This window comes from Schistocerca americana, chromosome 1 (assembly GCF_021461395.2).
Source record: "Schistocerca americana isolate TAMUIC-IGC-003095 chromosome 1, iqSchAmer2.1, whole genome shotgun sequence".
Classification (NCBI taxonomy): domain Eukaryota; kingdom Metazoa; phylum Arthropoda; class Insecta; order Orthoptera; family Acrididae; genus Schistocerca; species Schistocerca americana.
In genome coordinates, this window is record NC_060119.1 from 869,840,947 (window position 1) to 869,866,034 (window position 25,088).

The following is a 25,088-nucleotide window of genomic DNA, read 5'->3' on the forward strand; positions in this document are numbered from 1 at the left end:
ATGGATGTTGAGGCAGAACAGTCACTAGTGGGTAACCTCTGAAGAACCTGGTGTGCTTCAGTCGTATAAGGCTTACGAAGGCAAGGGGCTTTGTCTGAATGGATATTTACTTCCCTATCTACTCATAAGACTTCCATGAAGCCTAGATCACTCTATTTTTCTCCCAACAGTTTGGATGGTCCTGTGTCTTGTACAATATTAACACCTAACTGTCAGAGATGTTGCATGGCTAGTCCACCTGAGACATCTATGCATTTGAATGCATCCAATATCAGTTCTGGACCACATATTGTGGTTTATCACGTATTTATCATCGTAAAGCATGTAGAAGGTTCATCTGAAAAGTTGATGCCTCTCTACATCCATAAAGTGCACAAGTTTTTAGGACTTTGTTGAAATTTTTATGCAAGGCTCTCATTTTTAAAAAGTTTACTCGTCATTAAGTTTTAGTACGATCACTGAAGGCTTTGCTGTCGTGCAACCACAAAACCTTATCGTCATCCACACTTTTTAGTGTGGAAGTGCTGTCATCTATCAAAACAGTGGTACTGCTGATGGTTGGAAGGCTTGATGTGAATAAATGTTTTTAGAGAGCCACTGAAGAGGTGGAGGTAAACATCAATGTATGTGGCATGCTGGCCTCAGGAAGATCAAGTAAAATAGATGGGACAGGTGCTGTTCGGGCTGTGGAGGAATGAGGCTAAAGTGTCGTGACCAGAGTCAAGTTCCTGCAAATATCATCAAAGAATCTTATTCAGACGAGAGACTTAGGATTTAGGTTGAAGAGCTATATTCTCACTCATAAGCTCAGTGTTCGTATGAGCTGTGTTCAAAAGGAAACAAGACATTTGCTAAAACATCTTTTTGCTTACAACACAAAATTTTAAACATTGTCTTCCTCAAATAGTCCCCTCTTCTCTGCAGTTTGGAAATGATCTCCTTTCAATGTGATTTTAAGCTTGGGAAACGGGGAAAGTCTGTGGGGTCGAGTTTCAGACAATACGGTTGATGGGGAATAATGGGAAAGTGATGTTCTGCTACATACCTGCAGATAAGGAATGTCACGTGAGCCAGCGCATTGTCATGATGCAGATCCAAGTTTGGTTTTCTCACAATTCAGGCCTCTTCCGGCATACAGCAAGGATTCATCAGAAACTTCTCGAGCAGTTGAATGATTATTTCCACAAATTATAGCATGAACTATAACATGGTCATCATCTGCTGATGTGGAAGGTTGCCCAGACTTGGATGACATTCTGCCCTGTAGAAAGTGCTTTAACCACTCATAGCGCTGTGTGCGACACATTCGTGCTGCCTCGTATGCTCGGTTGTTCAAGTATTGTAGAGATGTTAGATGCACATGTGTGCATTGCTCTTTAAACTTTCATTGTCACTTTGGCACTAATCTGACAAGCGACTTGTGCACATGCTCACTTCAGCAGCTGTAGCTTGCTTACTAATGGTCAGAGGGGAATGAGGAAAATGTCAATTAGTTGTCTAAACATGCCGCTTCTTGTGTTCAATAGTCACAGTGTGTTCCATCTGCCAGTTGGTGTGCTGTTTAAAAAGTTCGGTTTCTTTTTGAACATACCAGCCCCATAAATTGTCTTGAACTTAGTTTACTGCACTACATTTTGCAGCTAAGTTGACAATTCCACTGCTGTATGTCGAGCTAACATAAAGTTAGTTTTTTCCCAAAAAGTTAACATTGAAGTAGGAAAATGTGTTGAGTGTGACATTTCAGTGTGTGTACTTTATATCATGTTCGCATACATGATTTTTTTTCTTAATAACATTTCTCTTTATTCACATTTATTTTTCAGTTACTTAAAACATTTTAATTAGTGCCAAAAGTATTATAGTTCAGTATGTGTTAATTGGATGCTCACCATCGTCTGTTTAACAAATCTCATTGGAAATTTGCTATTATGTGTGATATTTATATTGTTATTGATTAAGCATTTAGGTTGTTACAAATAAATGTGATTTTTATTCCTGCAGGTATAGGAAATGGAGATTCTGACACACTACATGGCATCGAGCAGCTGGAACGCAGTCCTAGTGCTGGTCTTCGCAGGAAAGCTCGTCACCTTGAAGTAGTCTTAGGCAACAACAAGAGCTTTGATGTCAGAGATATAACAGACAAAGATAAAGATGAAGAAGATGATGGACAGACAGTTATTACTGAAATATCAGTCATCTCACTGCCCAAAACAAACTACCATACCGCATCTAACAAAAAGGCTGTTACTACCAGCGGGATCAGGAGGCCGATCAGATATCAGGGGTCAGGTATACCGGCTTACGGTAATGTGGGCTGCAGAACAGCTGATGAAAGTTCTATTGCAACAAACAGTGTCTCCTCTCCATCTTCAGAGGAACACCGAGATGATGATAGCTGTAGTTTGGACACAGAAGAGGCAAAAGTATTTGACGACAGGGCACAAAATGAGAAGTCTGCTCGTGACCTGCTGAGTGTTGGTGGAGGCCCAGAGGAAGATTTGTGGGGTCATGGTGAGGCAATGGCAGAGGGGTACAGTAGTTCAGAAGGGGGTGATGATTGCCCTGTGTCAATATCTGCCACTGATAACACCAACAGTTCAGATGATCTGTCTGTCAGTCGCTTAGCTGCACGTCATCACAACTTGCACCATGCTAGGCCAGCAGGTGGGTGGACTGCTCCAACTTTGTAAAACATTTGTTGTACTTTTCCCAATATATACTACCTTTTCTCAATATTTAGAGTGAGGAGGAAATTCGGCATGTTGCACTGTAGTTATCCTGTCTGCAGCACGTCTTGAATATTGTTTTGTGTTGAGTTTAACTGATTCTTGACAACAATACCTCTGTAGTTGTGATTTGCGCCAGTGATTTGATCAAGGAATGAAGTTTACATAGCTGCAATCGGTTGTTTGGTAGCACAGATCTTTTCCTTGTTTGAAAATTGTTTGATTTCTATAAGTTAATTTGCTGTAAAGTTTTTGTATTGGTAGTTCTTTGATTCATTGTAAATGGCTGCCCACCAATCCAAACATTTAAAAATATGCATTATGAATTAATTTTGAAGCACATGCATAATAACACGTTGCACCTGTTTTTGGCATGACAGTGGTAGCAAAATGAACTGAAAGCATTTGGAGAGCCATCTTGTCCCATAATCCTGCAAACAGTGTTCAAAACTTAAGGATGTTGGTTGAAGCTGGACCCTAAATATACACATCTCACTCCATGTCATCCTAGATGATTTCAATAGGATCGAGATCAGGAGGTTTAGAATGTCACACGAGCTCACTTGTCACACGTATAAAATAAGACTGCTGCAGCCTCCTAGCATCAGTGTGTTAGTGCACCTGATGATGAAAACTCGGCCTGTTGTTGGAGTATAGTGCATGTACGACGTAACAATGTGGCCATTCATCCAAAACTTTTTGTACAATTGTTTTATTATGTAAAAGTTACACAGCAGTATCATGCATGAAAGAATTGATGCTGATTTCAGATAGGTAAATATGGGAAGAAAAAATAAAAACCACCACCAAGAACAAGAGGTGAGATATCAGTAAGAGAATAGGAGACAAGTTTACTCCTACATTTGGAGCAACAGTTAAATGTTGCAAGTATTCCACAGTTGCATTTTTGTGCAACAGTACATAGTGTGCTTATACTGTGCTCAAGAAAACCATTACATTTTTTTTCGGGGGATTCGTATGAAAGATAGTATTAATAGGCATATGCAGTTTCACATTTCTGGAATTCAGTTTTTCGGTATGGGCAGCTCTGTAAAACTTGATTTTCTGTAAAAGCAGAAAGAAAATGGTGTTAAAGGGAATAATTACATTCGAGTATACCATTTGCTTCATTCAGTGGTGTTTTGCATCACCCTTTCTGGTACCAGAAAATATGCAAACCCCATATTATTTATATTAGTACCCAGTCTTCTTTTGACACATTTCATGGCAGTGTATTGTTGATGTTCTGAGGTTTCTGGAAACTGATTCGATATCTCTTTTTTTCTTATAAGAAACCAAATGTGCATCTTTTATTCATTACTAAGTACTTTCTTCCTATATTCTGGGTTCAAGAACTTATTGTGCACTGTTAGGTGCTTTTGCTCTAAATAACTCTCATCTCGGAGGAGTTCACTAAAATATTTTCCTTGCCATCTTACTCGCAGCTGGACTAAACAAATTGCCATTCAGCTCTCAAAGAGGCATTCATCTTCTAGCTTAATATTGTTTTGTGATGAATATGTAGGATAAATGTGGGATTGCAAACTGATAGTCCAGAATGAATTGGTACAAAAGGATTCTTTTGATGTGATACTGAATAATTGTAAGCAATCTCTCTCGTCTTCTCAACACTATTGATTGTGCTAGCTAAGCTGCTCATGTTCTTTCCCATCGCTGATATTCTTGTGGCTGTCTGTGTTATTTCGTATATAGATGTTGGTATATCGAAGAGGATGATTGAAGCCACATTGCCAGGTAAATAGATGACATCATTACTACTACTACTACTACTACTACTACTACTACTACTGCTACATTATTTATGATTTTTTCCTGTTAAAAAAGATTTATAAAATTAAATTGCTGCATAATGTTGAGTATTTTTTCTCTCATCCCACACACTCTGTGTGTGTTTGGTGTATTATTCCCTTTGCTCTTCTGTCCATTTCTACCCTTTCTTCTTCTTTTGTTTTCTGGTTTTAAATTCAAATATGTTGATGGTCTTTTTGAACTTTTCTCAATTTTTTTGCAATATTTTGTCACGCTTAGTTGTCAATCATCTTAAACTTCATTCATCCACTTTTTTTTACCCTGCCTGAATAGCTGACATTGAAAATTTGTGTTCTCATCTGTTCTCATTTGTCCTGTGATTGTGTCCATAAAATGTAATCCTTTTTTTCCTGAATCTGTCACTTTTTCTGCCTAGTGTTTCTATATTTCTAATGATGATCTCTTCATCCAGTTTCCTTCTTTATTTAAGAGTACAAAAATCTTCCCAATGATTTTCTGTACCTGTGGCTGGCTCTATTATTTTTGCTAATCTGTTATTTCTTTTGTGTTTAGTGTTTCTGGAAACTTGACAGTGTTGTAGTTTCAATTGTTGTAAGATGGCTGGCACACTTGTCTGTGGGTTCAATATTTTTGTGCCTGTTTAAGAGGGCTTTTGAGATAATTATGGGGGTGGCCAGTAGGAAGGACATCCATCTGTAATTGATATGGTCTGATTGGTCCCCATTCTTGTGAAGTTAACGGATAAGTGCTCATTTCGATTCAGTGGGGATTTCAGATTTGTGCTAAGATCATGAAGATTCTGTGTCTTAAATTTTCATTCTTTAGTTTCCAGAGTTGTGTGACAATTCCTTATTCTCCTAGAGCACTGTTCTTTTTCGGTAATTGATTATTATGTGGTATTTCCCTGATTGTTAATAGTTTTGAATCTATAGGCATGAACTTCGCAAAAGTGGATTTCCTCTGTTGGGGATTTGCATTGAAATAGTACACAAGGACTTTACAGTTTTTTTTGTGTGTGTGAGACCCATCTCATATTTTGAAGCACATACTGGATGTTAGATATTTTCTTGATGTATTGTAAAGGTTCTTTGTATTGTTTTTGAAGAAGTCTTGTTCTATTTGTTTTAATCGATTTGTATCATAATTGAGTTTTTATCTTCAGGGCACCATTACTGATTGTTTTCTGTCTTGAGAAGCATGTGCCACCTTTCTGATTTTATGTTACTGCTGAATTTTGTTTTCAGTTTTCTATCTTTTTGTCTATTGCCTATGCACATGTTATGTTCTACTAGGTGTTGCCTTTTTTTTTCCACCTTTGTTCTGTATGTGTTCCTGAAAATTTTTTTTTTTTTTTTTGTAAAATTTTCCTCTTTGCCCAGTTGTGTATTAATATCACCCAATAAGATCTTCGTGTGATGTTTGAGGGTTTTCCTTCTTTTACTCATTTGTAGATGCATATGCATTGAGTTGGGTATAAGCTTTGTTGTTCATTTTAACTGAGTATGTCAAAGCTTTATGTGAGAGACTGACAGAGTTACAGCCAGTCAGTCTGTCTTAGATGCAGTTATGGGTTGCAAAGCCTTTGCAAGCCACTACAATTTTTTTCTTATTGATATTTGCTGCAGGTTTTTGTAAATTCTGTAGTTATCTGTGTTAGAATGTTTTTCATCTGTAAAGCGTATCTGTTGGATTGGAAGGATTTTAATTTGGAATTTTTCTAGCATGTCTTTCAATTTTTTGAGTTTGCCAATTTTGAATAATGTATTTGTATTAAATGTGAAAGTAAAGTATTGGCATTTTGCTCTTAGAGAATTTGCAAAAGCACAGATTCTTGTATACATGATCACCTTGACCAGCTAAATCCAGCTGATTGACTGATGCTCTGGGTAATAAATTCATTTCTTGTGTTATCATTTTTGTCTTCTAAGCTGAAGTGTGAGTTTTGTGGTACTGGTCGTCATCCCCCCCCCCCCCCTCCCAACTTGCAAATTAAAAAGGGTTTGGTTTCTGGGCATTTACTTATGCCCACCAAATAGCTGCTCCTAAAATGGAGAACAAACACTGATTAGCATTCCACTTCACTCAGGAAGATACATTTCTAGATTTTGTGCAAAACTGGCTGTTCCATCACTTCCACTATCAAGATTATCATCTTCGTTGCCCATTAAAGCCATTCATAGCATCTTTCTTTAGAACTAGCCAGGGGCTGTCACAGGGTTTTTTGATCTGGTGCCAAATACCCCTCTCCCCCTACCTTTTTTTTTTTACTAAGGTGTTACTTCATTCCCCCACCCCCTCCACTTTTTCCCCTTTTCCAACCGGACTTGGACCAGCAATGTCGTCGCCATCGCTGCTGCTGCTGCTACTGCAATACTTAGCTGCTTCAAAATCTACCACCATAGAAAAGAAACTTAGAATATCAGCTCTGTATGGGGGAAGCTTTTTGGCCAACAAAACACTTAGTATAAGTTCGGTGTTTTAAAGATGTAATGTGCTGCCCAGAAACAGTGCTAAATGCATTTATTTTCTCAATGAACAGAAAGTGCAGTGCATTTCTATTCTGTATGTTGATTTAACAACTATCACTGTATTTGGTTTATATGTTTGCTGTCATATACAACTTTTCTTTTCCAAGTATTTGATGATATAGTTTCTTATTTCAATAGAACACTAATTTCATCTAATAACACTCTTCATATATATAATTTTGACAGTATACCATGACCTTGATGTACTTTACTGTATAATGGAAATTGACTTAAAGATAAACTCACTGAATCACGGGTAAATAAATGCACATTGATCGACAGAATACAACCAAATTGAGAGACAACTTCGTCTTCCCATGGTTTGCTTATGAAGATGATGGATAAAGTTGCCTGATTTACAGTTCCCTCTCCTCAATGAAATATACTGGATCTTTAGACATTTTGTTACAGTAGTTGTAAGGATGGCAGTAGTACTCAGCATATAACATAAGTACAGTTAGTAATGTTAAAAGAGAATAGCCCAAATGGTACACAGCTATAACCCACATATAAAGGGAGACTTCCTGTTTGAAGAATTGATTAAAGAGAAATGAGATTTACAGATTGATAAGTTAACAAAGATGGACTTCATTGATAAATAAAGCACACAGCATTAACTCTTTCCCCAGTACGAGTTCCATAAAACGTGTTGGTGTCACTCTGCGATACTGGGCACCAGTCTGGTCATCTCATGAACAGACTGTTGCAAGGATATGTACAAACTGTTCGGCTTGTTGAGCTTATTTGAGATGGTAACTGCTTTCTGAGTTGCTGTAGCCTCAGAAGATCTATCCAGCATTGGAAGACAAAAATGTTAGGCAGAGAAATATGCCTTGGACAACAGCCTAATGCACATAAAACAAAAATCACCAAAAATAAAAATATTTACTGTAAAAGCCTGTGTTATGTGATGTTTATTTGTAGCTGTGGTTGGTAATTGGGGTAGGGAAATAAATCATTCTTTGGTTGACAGTATTATAACTGACAAGAAGTGGATGCAGAAAGTTTTTCTGGTATGATTCTTGTTTAGTATCTAGGCCTGTCAATCTTTCAATTTTGTTGGTAGCTGCTTTATTATATTGAGTACTGAATTAACTGCACAGCTAGTGTTGCTAATGGGTTAATGATAAAGTGCTATTGTTAAAGTAGGATGCTAACAACTATGATCTGCTTTTTTTCAGCATAGAAACTCACCAGCCTTCTTGATAGGTATATTAACTCCATTAACCATTGACGCTATGATATCATGATCGCTAATCCCTATCAGTATATTGACACTGTTGATAAGGTCAGCTTGTTTGTAGCTACAAGGTCTAAAATATTTCCATTGCATTTGGGTTGTCAAACTAACTCCTCAAAACAGTTTTCGGAAAATGAGTTTAGAACTACTTCACAAGACTACTGTACCAATCTGTGAATTCATAGAAACCCCAGTGTAGACTCAGTAAGTTAAAATCACCTCCAACTAATGTGCCTCATTCTGGTATTCTGCACTACTGAACATACACTTTCTTTCAATGAGTGTACAACTGTTATGGTGAAGTCAGGTGACCAGAAAAGACATCTAATATAACTTTGTAGTCAGACTCAGTAATACTGACCTCAATAGGCACAATTTTGTCGATTGGAATGAACACACCCCCTCCTATGGCATCTAACCATTCAGCTCTTCATTCTGAGCATAATTTCTGCTTGACAGCTTTCCTGGAAAGTGGTAAATTCAGGTAATTCGTTAAGATTTCTTCAGCAGCTTTTGGCATTCAGAACGTTCTTACTTTGTACATGACCTGATTACACTGCCTGCATATCAGCGACCAAGGGGAACCCTAAAATTCTCCAATCCACAATGCAGGTCCAGAAATCTGCAGCTAAGCTCATCACAGATTCGACAAAACCTCCATTCTGTTCCAAATCATAGGATCCTGATCAACTGTGGGTGCATTGCAGCAAATTGTAAGCTCTGGTGGCACCCCATAAGTGAGGCCAGCACTCTTCACCTCTTTTGCCAGCTGCATGTACGAAATAACAAGTGTTATTGGTGCTTACATGAACCACAACTTAATGATGATCACAGCCTGCACCTTCGATAGCTGCAGGCAGCGCCGTTTCCACATCTTGGATAAGGCCCTTTGGCAGATGTACGGAGTGCACATTGGACTACTTCACAATCCTGGAAGCTATTTCGCTAATGGGCTGAATAAATGCACTTAATGTTGGAGCTCCTTACAATTTATCAATCCCCTATCCTCGTGTGCCTGCTGAGACTCAGCTGAAGGGGCAGCCACTTATCGACTTAGGATGAAGAGGTAAGGCCAGATGAGCAGTTCCCACATTCACATTCCACCTTGAGCGATGCGAACTCATTACGAACTGCTAATCTGTGGTGAGTGCTGTTCCCTCACTTGGGATACATCAGAAGGTGCTCGAATACCAGAATTCAAGAGCAAAATGAACAAAACATGAGGGGTCTTGTGCGATGCACCAGTTTGCCCGCCACCACTAAACTCGGAGCAACAGCTTGCAGACGACTGATCAGTGTTCAGCTCTTGCAAACTGTGGCCAGCTCCTACTGTGACTGTGCACAGCATGCACACTCTATACGTCCTACTACTAAAATTCAAATGAGAACAGATAAAAAATTGATAAAAATGAGCCCTGTCGTCTTTTAGGTGTGGATTTGCAGTGGCAAACTTGTTAAAACACAAATGCAAACTTCTAGAAAACACAGAGCCTGTCCCTGGAACTAATTTACCATGTGCTGGCAGAAATTTACTTTGTGGAAACACTGGGGGAATATATGTAAATACAGATATTGCATTCAGCTTAAGATGGGCAGTCGCCAAATAAGAAAGTTAGGTTGTGAAGAAAGCGTGTTGTGCCCAAAATGATTTTATGTTTATAAAATCTGTGACTGGAGAAAATCTAGTGACTGGAGAACAAGAACTATCAGTCCATCCTCAATTAGGTATGTTAACAAAAAGATATTCAGATGAACTGACAATCTTCTATTGGTTTATTGGTGAACCTTCATATGAATCTAAATTTATTTCCACATAAAATAACAATGCTGTGTACTCTTACTGGTTCAGACAAAGAATGAAAATGTAATTTTTCACCTTTCAGACATAGTGTACACATTCTTAACAACATATGGTTCTGTCATTAGGCTCATTTTTATTTAAAGGCTATGCTCAGTAAACACAATGTAATTTTCTGGTCTGAGGAGCATCCTGTGCTTTTCCTGAACCACTTGGGCCTATTCTGTTACCTGAAATGGATGTTCCTGTACATAGAATTCCATTTAAATGTGGTATCTGTTTTGTCATTAGTAATTAGTAATGTTTGGGAAGTAATTACAACAAAAATAATTTTATGAACATATATTAGGCCTACTGAAAACTTAGTACATTAAAGGTTTGTTTCTTTTTCTATGCAATTCTGATAAAGCAGTTTTGTCGTGGTGGCAATATTTTCATAGAACTGTTCATACCCATTTCACCCCCTTAGTGATGGAATTTTTAAGAACACAGAAACACATATATTTTTATTTCTAACTGAGAAATCAACTACCAATTTTCATAGAAGTAGCTTTAAAAATGCTGTAGTTTTTCTTTAATAACGATTTATTTAAAAAACCTTTCACCTTCTATTTCACCCCCTTGGGTGTTGAATTTCCAAAAATGCTAAGCCTCCATTTCTTTTATTTCTGATCAAGAAACCAAACTCCAGTTCCGTAGTTCTAGCTTCAAAATTACCTCAATAGCAACATATTTTCAAAAAGCCTTTCATCCCCTATTTCGCCCTCTTAGGAGTTTAATTTTGAAAAATTCTTTCTTAAAGAATGCCTACAGTGTAAGATAAACACCCTGGGTGATGATGAGTCAGTGAATTTCAGGATATTTCCTATAAAATTCAAGCTTTCGCAACACACTGTTGCCTCATCAGGAAAGAGGGAAGGAGAGGGAAAGACGAAAGGATGTGGGTTTTAAGGGAGAGGGTAAGAAGTCATTCCAATCCCGGGAGCGGAAAGAGTTACCTTGGGGGGAAAAAGGACGGGTATACACTCGCGCGCGCGCACACACACACACACACACACACACACACACACACACACACACACACACACACACACACACCATTCTGTGTGTGTGTGTGTGTGTGTGTGTGTGTGTGTGTGTGTGTGTGTCTATATATACACCATTCTGTATATATAAAAATTGCCTTTCTATCTATAGAATTTGATGAATCTGAGCCAGTGTCTGTCAGTGCTGCAGCACCATCAGTTGTGACCTTTCTTGATGCTGACATCATGTCAGCATTTCTATTGAAACTTTGGCGAAATAAAATATCCACATTAAACAAGTTTTCCAGTAATAACAAATCTCCAAATCAGTGTGTTTGAAAGCTCGTATGAGATTGTAATTGTGACAAGAGATGGTGAAGGACTTGTGAGATCACTTGAAGCGAGTGTTAGTATCTTGAAAGGAGGTTATAATATGAACATCTATAATATTAAAACAAGGATAATGGAGTGCAATTGATGAATTAAATCAGGCAATGCTGGGGAAATGAGGTTAGGAAACGACGCTCTAAAAGCTGCTGTCCAAATAACTAAACTTGTCTACTAAAGGCAGCCAAAGTAAAGAGGACGTAAATGCAAATAGGAAATAGCAAGAAAAGCTTTCCTGAAAACAATAAATATTTTGACATTGAATACAAATTTAAGTGCTGGGAACTTGTTTCTGAAAGTCTTTGCCTAAAGTACAGCCTTACATGGAAATGAAATGTGGGTGATAAATAGTGGACACAGTAAGATGATGTAAGCTTTTGAAATGTGGTGTTACAGAAGAATGCCAAAGTTTATTCGAGAAGATCATGCAAGTAAGGAAAGGGTACTGAATTGAATTGGAGAGAGAAGAGTTTTATATCATAATTTGACGGAAAGGAGGGACAGATTGATAGAAGACAACATAATGCATCAAAGAATAGTTAATTTGGTAGTGGAGGGATGTGTGTGAGGTGAAAATCGTAGGTTCAGAGGAATGTTGGTTGTAGTAGTTTTGCATGGGGGCAGACTATTACGTGCCACTTTGTTGTTGTTGTTGTTGTTGTTGTTGTTGTTGTTGTTGTTGTTGTTTTTACTGCTTTAGCTTTTGTTCGTTTGACAATCCTTTGAGATATGTCACTATGATACTCAGATGCTGAGTATGTGCAGTGTTCTTATTATTCACTTTTCTTAAAAAAGTTGAGAATATAAATAGAATAGTTTTCTCAAATGCTGACCCATTGATATAAATTCTAAATCCAGGTAAAAATTTATCTGAGGTGCTTGTGCAAACTGTCATTCTGTTGATTTCCGTTGGTTGCAGTATATATGTAGAAACAGTGAACTTGCAGACATTTGGTTTCGTTTATTTTTTTTAGTTCTTCACTTTCAGCTTTTAGTGTCTGGAAGGCTTTGTTACCTATCTGTAAATGCATGCTGTCAGCTTTTGTCATATTCCATATTAGTGTGCCTGTAATAAACCAGTCTTAATCTGATCATCTATTGTTTGATATTCTTGTTTTTGAGCTGTGATCATGCCATCAGCAAATATAGGGTTTTGATAGTTCAGTACAAGATCATTGCTAAGCCATTTCACTAGTGGTGTTCCAATGTATTCTGCAGTTTACAGCTTGATGATGCCAAATGATTTTTACATTAACCTGTCTCATAATAAAAATAAAGACAACCAGTTTCACAAATTTTCAAAATAATTCTTGATTATCAAGATATAAGAATTGATAATGTGATGATTAATTTGGTTAAATTTCAAGTTTTCCCTCAGATTTTCACAATAGTCTTTTAAATAACTGCCTTTAATATTTTTTTCCTGTGAGTCATGTTATTTTTATATTTGTTACACAATGTTTCATTCTGTGTCAGGTTATGAGCCAAACAAGCGCGTAACCATCGAGGACACTTTATTCGCTGCAATAGCAGCGTCCTCTTCTGCAACACTAATTGAGGATGAGCGAAGCCCAGCTGATAGTATGATAAGCAGTGGTTCAGCTAGTTCAGAGGCTTCAGAAGATGTGTCAGAGTGTTTGGATACACACAGCTTAGTACAGGAATCAGATCATGTTGACTCTCAAGAAAAGGATGCAGATGGATCACAGAAAATTATAGAACGGCCAAGTTCAGTGGCAGTGACATCCCACCCCCATTCTCGTGAAGTTGCAAGCCCCTTAAGTCCGGGAACACCTACCAATGCTTCGAACTCTCTTTCACTTTCTGAAGGGCGAGATTTTCTGATTGATGATGAAATTGCTGACCAACCTGGTCTGACATTTGGTGGTAGTGGCACTGCTGGCAGTGCAGCTGTTGCGGACCTCACCTCCTCATCAGCAGGTTGCAGTAGCCTCCTGCTGTCAGTCACGGAAAATACTACCACACTGGTTGATTCCAGTCCTCGACCAGGTAGGTAAAATTGCATGCAAAACTAGAATCGTATTCTGGAATGCATGAAATGATGTTGGATGAGGCAGAAATCATGGAAACTGAATATTTGAGTGTGTACAGTGTCAAAATCATAATGAACAGCTTACTGTGACAGACAAAAGTCATGGAACTGATACTTGATACGTGGAGCATTCCTCTAGCTAAATGAAACCCAGGGGATCAACATTATGTCAGCTCAAAAAGGGCTCAGAACTGACTAGAAAATATTGTACCATTCTCTTTCAGTAGCTGCTAACAGTTGCATGCTCTGTGTAAGTTGATATACTAAATAACCGTACCAGGCAAACGCAATCGTCAGGCTATTGCCAGTGTTTCTCCATAAACTCTTTATGTAACTGGTCCTGTGATCAAGAACATTAACTAGAATGCATCTAATGTGTCATGAGAGGAAGCACTTTGCATGTACTGGAACATTATGATCTATCCATTGTCACTTTGATATCAAGGACCCATGTGGAAATTACCATACTTAAGGCTAACTATTATCTTGAAGCTACATTATATCAAAGCAAGTCACATTTCTAGCTTTTTCTGATTCAGTCAATGACTTACTGATAGCTGCATGTTCCTTTGCTAGAGGATTTACTCAATTTCTCGGCCACCTTGACTTTGTTTTTCTAGATTAGTTAAGGCGATTACATAAATGACTATTTCAGCAAAGCCTTTTACAGTTCCTTTCTTCATCATAGCCCCATTCAGAGCTGGTTTTCTACCATCTTGATGACAATAAGATGTTGAGAGACAAGGCTCAAAAGAGGCACTCAGGTGAGGATTTATTTCTCATTTTATACAGAAGATAGTGAACCACTACACTGTTGGGCATGAGCATAATAGCTCCTACTTTGGAATATGTTTTCCCATTAGCCAGTGTAGTCTGTAATATTTTTGAACACTTTTGCTTACTACTGGACATAACTGTACATTAACTTCAGTTTTTATCCCTGTTACACAGTATAAAAGATTGTTCATTCATTGCAATACTCATGACACAATGATTGTGCTAATGTAGAGTGTCTGCATTTATCTAACATGTTCATACTTCATAATATTACACCACTGCCAGCAGGAAAACTAAACTGTCAATGATGGGTGTAAAAAATAAATTAATTAATTAATAAAAAAAGCAAATATGTTCACTTGGAAGTTGTCAGAGGTAAGGTTATCAATTAACAGCATAATATTGCAACAAAACTGTGACAAGATTTCTTCTAATTATCTTAGCCTAAAGATGACAACTGGGAAACTCAGAAGTGTAGGCAAAATTAACTGAGAGAGTCTATATCACTGAAAGCACTACTGAGAGAGAGAGAGAGAGAGAGAGAGAGAGAGAGAGAGAGAGAGAGAGAGAGATATGCACACACATTCTCAGGCGACCACTGAACTCGCAGCACTGTCTCCACACACGTAACAAATTTGCACTCTGTGACGTGTGCCGGTGTGAGTGTAATTATATGCATATCCAGTGAAGCTGCTGCAACAGGAACACATCAGATTCCCTTTGGTCCATAATCCTGTTGGACCTCAAAATTGGGCACAAAGTGGGATAAAACTGCAGTTCGTAGTAATTGGCTACCACACTTTAGCATTTGACTCCTGTATTTGTAGTTCTGTATCAGCTGGCCCATCTGTATACCAGCACCAGGCTGCGGCTGATGCTGTAAGCTCGCAGCTTGGTTAAGCATGTTAGCAGCATTGTGTTGTGACTGTGTTGTAAGTTTGCAACTTGAAACAGATAATGGTATTGTGGCTGGTTGCACTTGGTAAATGCAGATGGCAGTCGTCACACCATCCCCGTAGTAGCGGAATGTGTTGGCAAATTGGGTTGGCAAGTACTAGTCGCCCAGCTCGGGATTGACAGTCTTGAATCAATGGTTGTACTGATGATCTAGTTGATGGCGGTGATGGCGCCGGTGCCAGTCACATTGGTGAGACCATCAGAGGGGTGTGTGTAAAGGCAAGCTCAGATGGGAAGGTTGAGGCTGGCTGTATGTGGTCAAATGACACCATCTGGGTGTTCCCACTAAAGCAACCTGTAGCACATGGCTACCTTGCCCAGCAGTCTGGTGAGGACCAGAGTATGGAGGCTGGAGACGAGGTCTTGCTCAAATTGGGTCATTACGTGCTTGACAGTTGCCAGATCTATAGGAAAGAATGTAGGTGGGGTGCCATGCCAAGAGCCAGGGGTTGAGGATGGGCAGGTGCAGCCCATACACGGAAGCCAGTATGTTGTAGGTATAAATTTTGGCAGAGGGCACAACAAATTCTCCAGGTATCCGGAGGAGTTCCCTATAAACCAGCTTGGCCACTGAGGCATTGAGGTTTGCCTTCAAACTAGTGTGGAGACAGAGCAGGACAGTGGGGAGTGCAGTAGTCCATGTTGTGTAGTGGCACATTAGAGTGGCCTTCAAAGTGCAGTGCAATCACTAGACTGTAGCATTGCTGGCTGGGTGATATACACTGATGATAACTGCCATATTTGGGCAAGCTTGTTAAACAGCTCAGATTCAAATTGCATTTTATGATCTGTGTTGATGTGGAGGGGGAATCAAAATGAGCTATCCATGTACTCATGAATGCTCATGCTGCAGTTTTGGTTGAGATGTTAGGAATTGTGAATTGAAGCGACACAGCAGTGAGCCCAGATGCAACAGTCTTAAGTGGATGCCAGCTGCATATAGCAATGGGTAACAAACCTGGTAGTGGCTTCAATACCAGGGGGCACAGGTTGTGGATGCTGTCAAAGGCCTGGCAGTGGAAAGAATCTGTCAGGGAAGATTTTGGATTGTCAGTGGAGTTGCCACAGAACAGTTTTGTGTCTGCACCAGGGGAAGACAAACACTCCAGTCTGAGACCATTTGTCGGGTCTTTGCAATAAGAGCACAGCTCTGTATCAACCTCATCTACTGCAGTAGGTGTGGCAAAATCAATGCAACCAGTGACCCTGCCAACGCATGACCGACATTAAGGAACTGTATTGTCCGGTCCCGAGATTTGCTGAATATCTGTGCTCAGCTTAGAGATATGTTCCAATTGGTGGAACTGGCATCATGAGCAAGTGATTGTTGGGCTCCTGGAAGGTATATGTGATGGGTCTGCGGTCAGTAAATATCGTGAAGTTCCTGAAGACCAGTGACGGATCTGCTCGGAGAAGAAAACCAGTGGTTACCAAGAACCACTGAAGTGTTGCTTCGAGGCAGCTCCTAAGGCATACAGGCTGGTGTCAAGCACCAGTGCCAGCTGGGCATCATGCGCTGGGTGATCCAGAAGTGCAGCATTGGCAAGACTATTCGGCAGCACAAAAGACACATCCATTTGAACTCTCCAAGGAATGGGAGTGTAGCCCTTTGTTCTGGGACTAATGAGGTAATTCCTCAGCAGTTCTTGACTGAAGGCTGTGCTGGGGGGAGGAGGGGGGGGGGGTGGCAATGGTAGAAATTCAGCATTCTCAGGAACTGGCAGAATTCCTGGAAGGTTTGTGGGTGCTGAATAGCCTGAACTCCTTTTGCAGGAGGATGATGCTGTCCGCACAAAGCTGGTGGCTCAGGCATGTCTCGTGGGAGGCAGCAAAGGTGTATTTCGAGGGATTCATGATAACACCAAAAATTCTGAGCCATTGAAACACTGGTGTCAAATGGTCATGGTATTGGTACGGTGAAGAACACAATACCACTTTGTCACTGAGGTAGTGAATCAATAGGGTAGGCCATGTACACACTGTCGATGAATAGCTGCCATCTTTATGCAGCATTTTGGAGGCCAAATGTTACGAAAAAAGATTTGTTAATGCCAAAGGACAATGTGATGGTGTGTTCAGGGTGTTTCCCATGGTGACTGATACCTGCATGCATTGTTTCATCCACTCAAGGATACTGAACACTGAAGTGCCTCTGAGGATATGGTCGAAGTAGTGGAGGTTGGGAATCGGATATCTGTCTAGCATGACGTGTGTACTAAGACACTGAGAGCTCGATAGTCACCACAGGGTCACCAGGATGCATCCTCCTCCAGCACGAGGTGGAGAGGGGAGGACAAGGGGGTGTCTGACCTGTGACTAATGCCATCCCAAAGCATAGCCTTGAATTTGGCTTTAGTAGCAGCAAGTCATTCCAGCACGAGGTGCCATGATCTACCGAAAACTGGAGGGCTGGACAGATGTGATGGGTGATGGTCTGTGTTGTGTTGTGATGTGCCGTGCCGTGCCGTGCCGTGCCGTATCTCTCCTGGTGATGCAGGTGGGCTTCTGATGGCTGGGAAACAAAAAGAAGAGATACTGGTTCTCCTCTGCATCAGTAGCATGGACAGACTTCAGCGCAAAGTTTTGCGTGACATGTTAGAATCTGTCCAGAGCCCTTGTCAATTGCATTGAATAGACACCATAGGTGCTGATGGATGAGGTGTTAGCAGCTGACAGGCAGCAGGTGTTGTTGGTAGATGTCCAAGGGGCAGTATGCATTGATAGATGCCAGGGTCAGACCTAGTGTCTGTAAGGCAATACTGACCGGATCTTCTGTCTAATATGAACAACCACTGTAAGGGAGTGTGCCATTTGTGCACATTCATTCTTGGATGCTCATGGCATTTGAGTGGTTGCACACTGGGCAGCAATGGGAAAATGTTTCACTGCAGCATCTTTTCTTGTCAGGTGAAGACGATTGTGAAACTACCAGTGAGGCACAGAGAAATGATGACATGCAAAAGAGCAAACATCCATGTCAGCCAAAATAGCTCAGTTGGGAGAACATTGAAACTGTCGCATAGAAGAGAACTTAGTATACACCATACATAAGCAAAGAAGAGGGCACTGAAAGGTGGAAGGAATATGTAGAAATGCTGTACTACGGAGGCAAACTTAAAGATTGTATAGAAAGGGAATAAGAGGAAGATGAAGGGAAGATTTGAGGTATGACACAAAGAGAAGAATTTGATGGACCACTAAAAGGTTTCAATTGTAACAAAGGACATGGAGTAGTCAGCATTCCCTCAGAATTATTGAGACCTTTAGGAGAACATACCATGACAATTATTTTACCTGGTATGAAAGAGATATAAGAAATGTATATAATACCCTTAGATTTCAAAAAGAATGTAATATTTCCAATTCAAAAGAATTCGGGTGCTGACGGATGTAAATATTATAGAGTTACGCTTTTAGTAAGTTATGGTTACGAAATTCAGATGACACACATTATTTACAGAATAAAGGAAAAACTAGTAGACACAGGGTGCGATTCTAGAAGTCGGTCTGGGGAGGGGGGAGGGGGGGCGCAAGGGGTCTTAGGGAATGAAATATCGCTTAACAAAAGTCGAGATGGGGTCCTCCACTGACAAATTGGTCAAATTTGACATTGCTTAAAGTAGTTTTTGGTAACTGTTTTGGAGTTTGGGGTAAAAAGTGTCTACGGAATGTGTGTGCCCGGGAAAATAATAAGATTTGACTCAGATATCCGGCAATTTCCAAGTTTTTGTCTGGGGACATCAATTAGAGTGTTGGTAGACATACCCGCATATTTAGCTTTCTTGATTTTTGTAAGTGGTACTTGTACATTAATATACATTAAGGGGATATTAATATATAATAAGACACTCATTTTAAGTTAAATGATATTTATTGGTTTAGATAGTAAGCTATTTACAGCTTTTTTTTTAAATATATTGCAACCTATATTGCTACATAATTATGAAAAAAATGAGTGAATCTGTTGAAGTAATATATTCACTGATTTCTGAAGTCATTTTATCCAGTGTAATACAATACTCAATTTGGAGGGGGGGGGGGGCACTATAGCCCCCCCCCACCTCACCACCGCCCCTGGGTAGACACCAATGTCAACGAAGGTCAGTTTTGGTTTCCAGTGAACTGTGAGAACGTGAGGCAATACTGACCTACAGCTACTCTCATAAGAAAATCTGAAGAAAGGAAACATTCTCTCTCTCTCTCTCTCTCTCTCTCTCTCTCTCTCTCTCTCTCTCTCTCTCTCGTGTGTGTGTGTGTGTGTGTGTGTGTGTGTGTGTGTGTGTGTGTGTCGCATGAGATTCTGGAGATAGTCAGGACAGTACACAGGGAGTGATAGATTACATAAAACTTGCACAGAAACCTGACTGCAATAATAAGTGTTGGAGGACATGAGAGGGAAGTGGCACATGGAATTAAAATTGAGGGAGAAGAAATAAAAACCCTTAGGATTGCTGATTACATGTAATTCTGTCTAGAGACTGCAAGGACTTGGAAGAGCAGTTGAAGAGAGCAGCAGAGTTCGTAGTATCTTTAAAAGAATTTGAGAGATCAACATCAGTGAAAGTAAAACATTATGGTGATGATTGGCAAATCCTGAGAAATCAAAGTGCCACGAGTTTGCTAATGGAGGGGGGGGGGAGGGAGAGAGAGAGAGAGAGAGAGAGAGAGAGAGAGAGAGAGAGAGAGAGAGAGAGAGAGAGAGAGAGAGAGAGGGAGGGGGGAGGGGGGGGGATGGAGGTAGATGAAGGCTTGGTTATAGTAAGCAGGCTTTAATTGATGTAAATCTCCATAGTAATGCAGAGGTGAAAAGATGGGCACATGATGCACTAGTACAGAGAGCTGCATCAAACAAGAAGCTTTCACCAGCCATTTTAATGGATAAAATAAAGAAAGTAAAAAGGCACAAAGAAATTACAGTATTTACTTACACATACCGGGTTAGTGCACCGAAGTGCAGAAGCTCAAATTGATCTCCTATGTATACGAACTACTGATGAAATGTATGTGGCATGACTTCTGGCGGGAAACTGGATAATAATCACCAAAGGAGCATTACACTAACAGAGGTAATGATGATGTGAAGTAATTTGTTGTCATTATTATCTAATAATGTGAGTGTTACATAAAGTAATGAACTCCCTTCCATATCAAAGTAAGAGATGTAAAATCATGATGTTGATATTCTTGTTTTGATTATTGACTCCAAGAATTGTGCTGCTGGCTTGAAGAGATAATAAGTCTTTTCCGATGTTTTTGTGTTCTCATCCTTTGTTGCACCAAATATTCCACTACCAAATAAATAACATAAGCAAAATATTCATGTAGTATCAACTGGATAAAGGCAATGAAATAACACAAATATTTTGTTGATATCACTAGGTAGGCCTAAGTGTGTCATGGATTTGTTGATGTGTTATGTGAGACTGGAGATGTCATTTGCATGATTTCAAGTCTGGAAAAACAGTTACCAGTTATGAAAGGAGTTTTATAAAATTTTTGAGGGTCTATATGCTGGATAGACCCAAAGTAAGCACATCTCATTGGTGTGCCAATATCAATGTGAGGTATTTTGAAACAGTATTTTAGTTCTAATTATGCAGGTCCACAACCCTGAAAACTTCTTGAATGATATCACTTTGTTGCACTGTTTCCTATTACTGGGCTCAAACCATCCTTCTATTTTATATTTTTCACTACCATATAGTTCTGGTTGTGCAGCCCTTCTCAAGGGTTTGTAACATGTTCCAGCCATAAAACAATGAAAATACAAAATGTAAAGCAACCATTGGTTTTCAACCGACACAGTAGAAAGAGAACTTACAATGTACAACCCATTAGATGTGCATAAAATTTTTTACTACATCACGTTACTTCAGAGTTACAATCATGACAATAGCTTACATGTTTCATTTCACTGTGCACCAGGCCAACCTCTCCACGATTCTAGAATAGTGTGACATAGACAACTATGCGGATTGTAATCCAAATATATGTGATTAACAGGTTATACCACAGATATGTCAGTAACAGTTAATACTATGTAATTTCAGGGAATTAAATCTCCCCCAGCAGCTTGGCTGACCACCTCTCGGGCCTCTCGCTGCGAGTTAATCATTTTAGCTAGGTTGTGTATTGGGCACTATTGTTTTAGCTATCACTATTTGCTATGTGGTGATCCCCCACCACTTTGTGCTCATTGTCATCAACCTTTGACCGTTTGCCATTCCCTGACAGAACACCCTTTTTTTAACCACTTAAGCTCTTAAATTTATGTTTGCCATCTGAGTTATCGGCTGTTTTAGTGAGCAAGGCAGGAGCTGTCGACCGTGTTTTACTGTTTATCCATTGTAGCAATATGGTGAAGCTCAGGTCCCCCATTGTCTCTATGGAGTGTTTTATGGATCTTTCTTGAAGAGGAAGTCCCTGTTTTTAGCTGTCTTTCCTTCCATCATCCTAACTCCTTTTCTGTTCTTGTGTTCTACTGTTCTGTCACAGGCACGTATGACCTCAGTTGTTTTTGTGCCCTGACACAAAACAAACTAACTCTGTAATTTCTATTTCTATTTTATCAACTAAACAAACAACAGCTTATACCCTGTATATTAGTTCTGTTATAACTGTTAAGCATTGCATACATTTCAGAATGGCTGTAGTAATAACAGCCAAGGCAGCAGATTGATATAATTCAACATATTTAGCAACAGCATGTACAGCAAACCTATGTGCAATGTGAGAACACTACATTTTGCTGAAATTACTTCGAAACATATTTTTTGTCATTATTTTGAATTTTGTCCTGTGCATACTTCAGGTTTATGATGATCTTTTCATTCATTTGCATTTTGGTATAAGGCATGAATGGTGAGCATTATCTGAACTCCTTTGTCAGTCATCAAGTTAAGTCTCCTCATTCACAGTGTGTGTTAAGGAGCTAATATCCATTCAGATTTACTTTGTGTTTCATATGACAACTGAAAATACTGTTGTATGTATGTAAAATGAGGAACAAAAGGGATGAAATGTATTTGATGTTTAAAAATATAAACATAGGATTTTACTGTAACATTAAATTAAATAATCCTTTGCCATTTATGTAGACAGTTCGATAACCAGTTGTAACCTAATGTTGATTTACTGAAAAAGAAAGGTTTAGTATAAAAACTTCCGATTTGGAGTGTTGAATGATATGTGTTTCCTTTTTTGCACTCGCATTTTTGTTTATTATATTATTGTTGTCTTTTTATTAAAGCTGTTGGATGAGGTAATGGTGGCTGTGAAGGCTGTGTGTATAGCAGTTAGTTTCGTTTTATACTGCCTAAGTTGCATCATTTGCGATATTTAGTAGATATTGCACTTTCATGTGGTTATTATCTCTCTGAACAATGTGTTGCTCTAAGGTCGCAGAACAAGGATGAAAACACCTAGAAATTTACTCAGGCATAAAAATGTAATGTGACCAAAATAAATAAACAAACATTTAAATGGGAACTGGGGAAGTGAAGTACTTCACTAGGAGCAGCTTACATTATAAAGAACCACATTGCTCCATCTGAAATGAAAAAGCAAGTGGCACAGTGCAAGCAACTGGGCCTGCATTGGAGAAGACAATTTAAATTCCTCTTGGGTCATATTGGTTTAGGATTTTCGTGGTTTTCTTGAACTGATTAAGGCAGTTTATGTGATTGTTTCATTGAAAAGGAAGAGGATAATTTCCTTCTTTCCCAATCTGATTTTTTGCTGCAACTCTAATGCCTCCATTGATGGGACGTGAAACCCTTGCCGCAATCGATAGTTGTAAGTTGTTGGAACACTAGCCATGCTTATTTCATTAAAATCTTTTGAAGCTAAAGCATGGAGCTGTGCATGTCGTGGCTTCATAATTGCTAAATCATGGCATTAACCTTAGCTTATAGATGCTATTCCACAATCACATCAAATGAAAATGCTGCCACAGTGAGTACTAATGCTACATTCTTTATAGAAATGAAAATTTGTTCGTGGATGTTTCATTTTCATTCTACTGTATGGATCGACCTCAGAATTGGTTTATAAACCAGTTGGGTAAAAAAAACGTGAAGATTAGGATATCAGATGAATTTTTTTAAACATAGTAGGCTTCCACTGATTCACTTTCTTGCCGCCCCCTCCTCTCTCCCCACCCCCACCCCTCTCCCTCTCTACCCCCCCTCTCCCTCTCTACCCCCCCTCTCCCTCTCTACCCCCCACCCCACCCCTCTCGCTCTCTACCACCCACCCCACCCCTCTCGCTCTCTACCACCCACCCCACCCCTCTCCCTCTCTATCCACCCACCCCACCCCTCTCCCTCTCTACCCCCACCCCACCCCTCTCCCTCTCTACCCCCACCCCACCCCTCTCCCTCTCTACCCCCACCCCACCCCTCTCCCTCTCTACCCCCACCCCACCCCTCTCCCTCTCTACCCCCCACCCCACCCCTCTCCCTCTCTACACCCCACCCCACACCACCCCTTTCCCTCTACCCCCACCCCACCCCACCCCTTTCCCTCTACCCCCACCCCACCCCACACCACCCCTCTCCCTCTCTACCCCCCACCCCACCCCTACCCCTCTCCCTCACTACCTGACACCCCACTCCCACACCTCTCACTCACTACCCCCCACCCCACCACCACAACTCTCCCTATCTATCCTCCACTCCTCTCTATCTACCCCACCCCTCTCCCTCTCTACCCCCACCCCACCCCCACCCCTCGTCCTCTCTACACCCCTCTCCCTCTCTACCCCTACCCCACCCCACCACCCTCTCTACCCCCCACCCCACCCCCACCCCTCGTCCTCTCTACACCCCTCTCCCTCTCTACCCCTACCCCACCCCACCACCCTCTCTACCCCTACCCCACCCCACCACCCTCTCTACCCCCCACCCCACCCCCACCGCTCTCTCCCTCTCTACCCACCACCCCACACCCACCCCTCTCCCTCTCTACCCACCACCCCACACACACCTCTCTCCCTCTCTACCCCCCTGCCTCACCATCTCCATCACTCTCCCTCACTCCCCCCTTCCCTCACCATCTCCATCACTCTCCCTCACTCCCCCCTGCCTCATCATCTCCATCCCTCTCCCTCACTCACCCCTGCCTCCTCATCTCCATCCCTCTCCCTCACTCACCCCTGCCTCCTCATCTCCATCCCTCTCCCTCACTCACCCCTGCCTCCTCATCTCCATCCCTCTCCCTCACTCACCCCTGCCTCCTCATCTCCATCCCTCTCCCTCACTCACCCCTGCCTCCTCATCTCCATCCCTCTCCCTCTCTCTCCCCTGGCTCCTCATCTCCATCCCTCTCCCTCTCTCTCCCCTGGCTCCTCATCTCCATCCCTCTCCCTCTCTCTCCCCTGGCTCCTCATCTCCATCCCTCTCCCTCTCTCCCCCCTGGCTCCTCATCTCCATCCCTCTCCCTCTCTCTCCCCTGGCTCCTCATCTCCATCCCCCTCCCTCTCTCCCCCCTGGCTCCTCATCTCCATCCCTCTCCCTCTCTCTCCCCTGGCTCCTCATCTCCATCCCTCGCCTCCACATCACCCTCCCTCACTTCGCTCTGCCTCCCCATCACCCTCCCTCACTTCGCTCTGCCTCCCCATCACTCTCCCTCACTTCGATCTGCCTCCCCATCACTCTCCCTCACTCCTCCCTGCCTCCCCATCACTCTCCCTCACTCCTCCCTGCCTCCCCATCACTCTCCCTCACTCCTCCCTGCCTCCCCATCACTCTCCCTGCCTCCCCATCACTCTCCCTCACTCCTCCCTGCCTCCCCATCACTCTCCC

The 25,088-nt window shown here is 41.0% G+C and overlaps 1 protein-coding gene across 6 annotated transcripts in view; it reads left to right on the forward strand.

Moving 5' to 3' along the window:
- Nucleotides 1-25,088, forward strand: part of LOC124613943 — a 596,835-nt gene that overhangs the window by 318,525 nt on the left and 253,222 nt on the right. For 5 of the 6 annotated variants that reach the window (XM_047142701.1, XM_047142711.1, XM_047142729.1 and 2 more), the window contains exons 5-6: nt 2,002-2,667; nt 12,975-13,508. In XM_047142701.1, coding sequence (XP_046998657.1) covers nt 2,002-2,667; nt 12,975-13,508 — 1,200 coding nt within the window. The remainder of the gene's footprint in view (nt 1-2,001; nt 2,668-12,974; nt 13,509-25,088) is intronic. The other variant, XM_047142747.1, reaches the window with a different exon arrangement.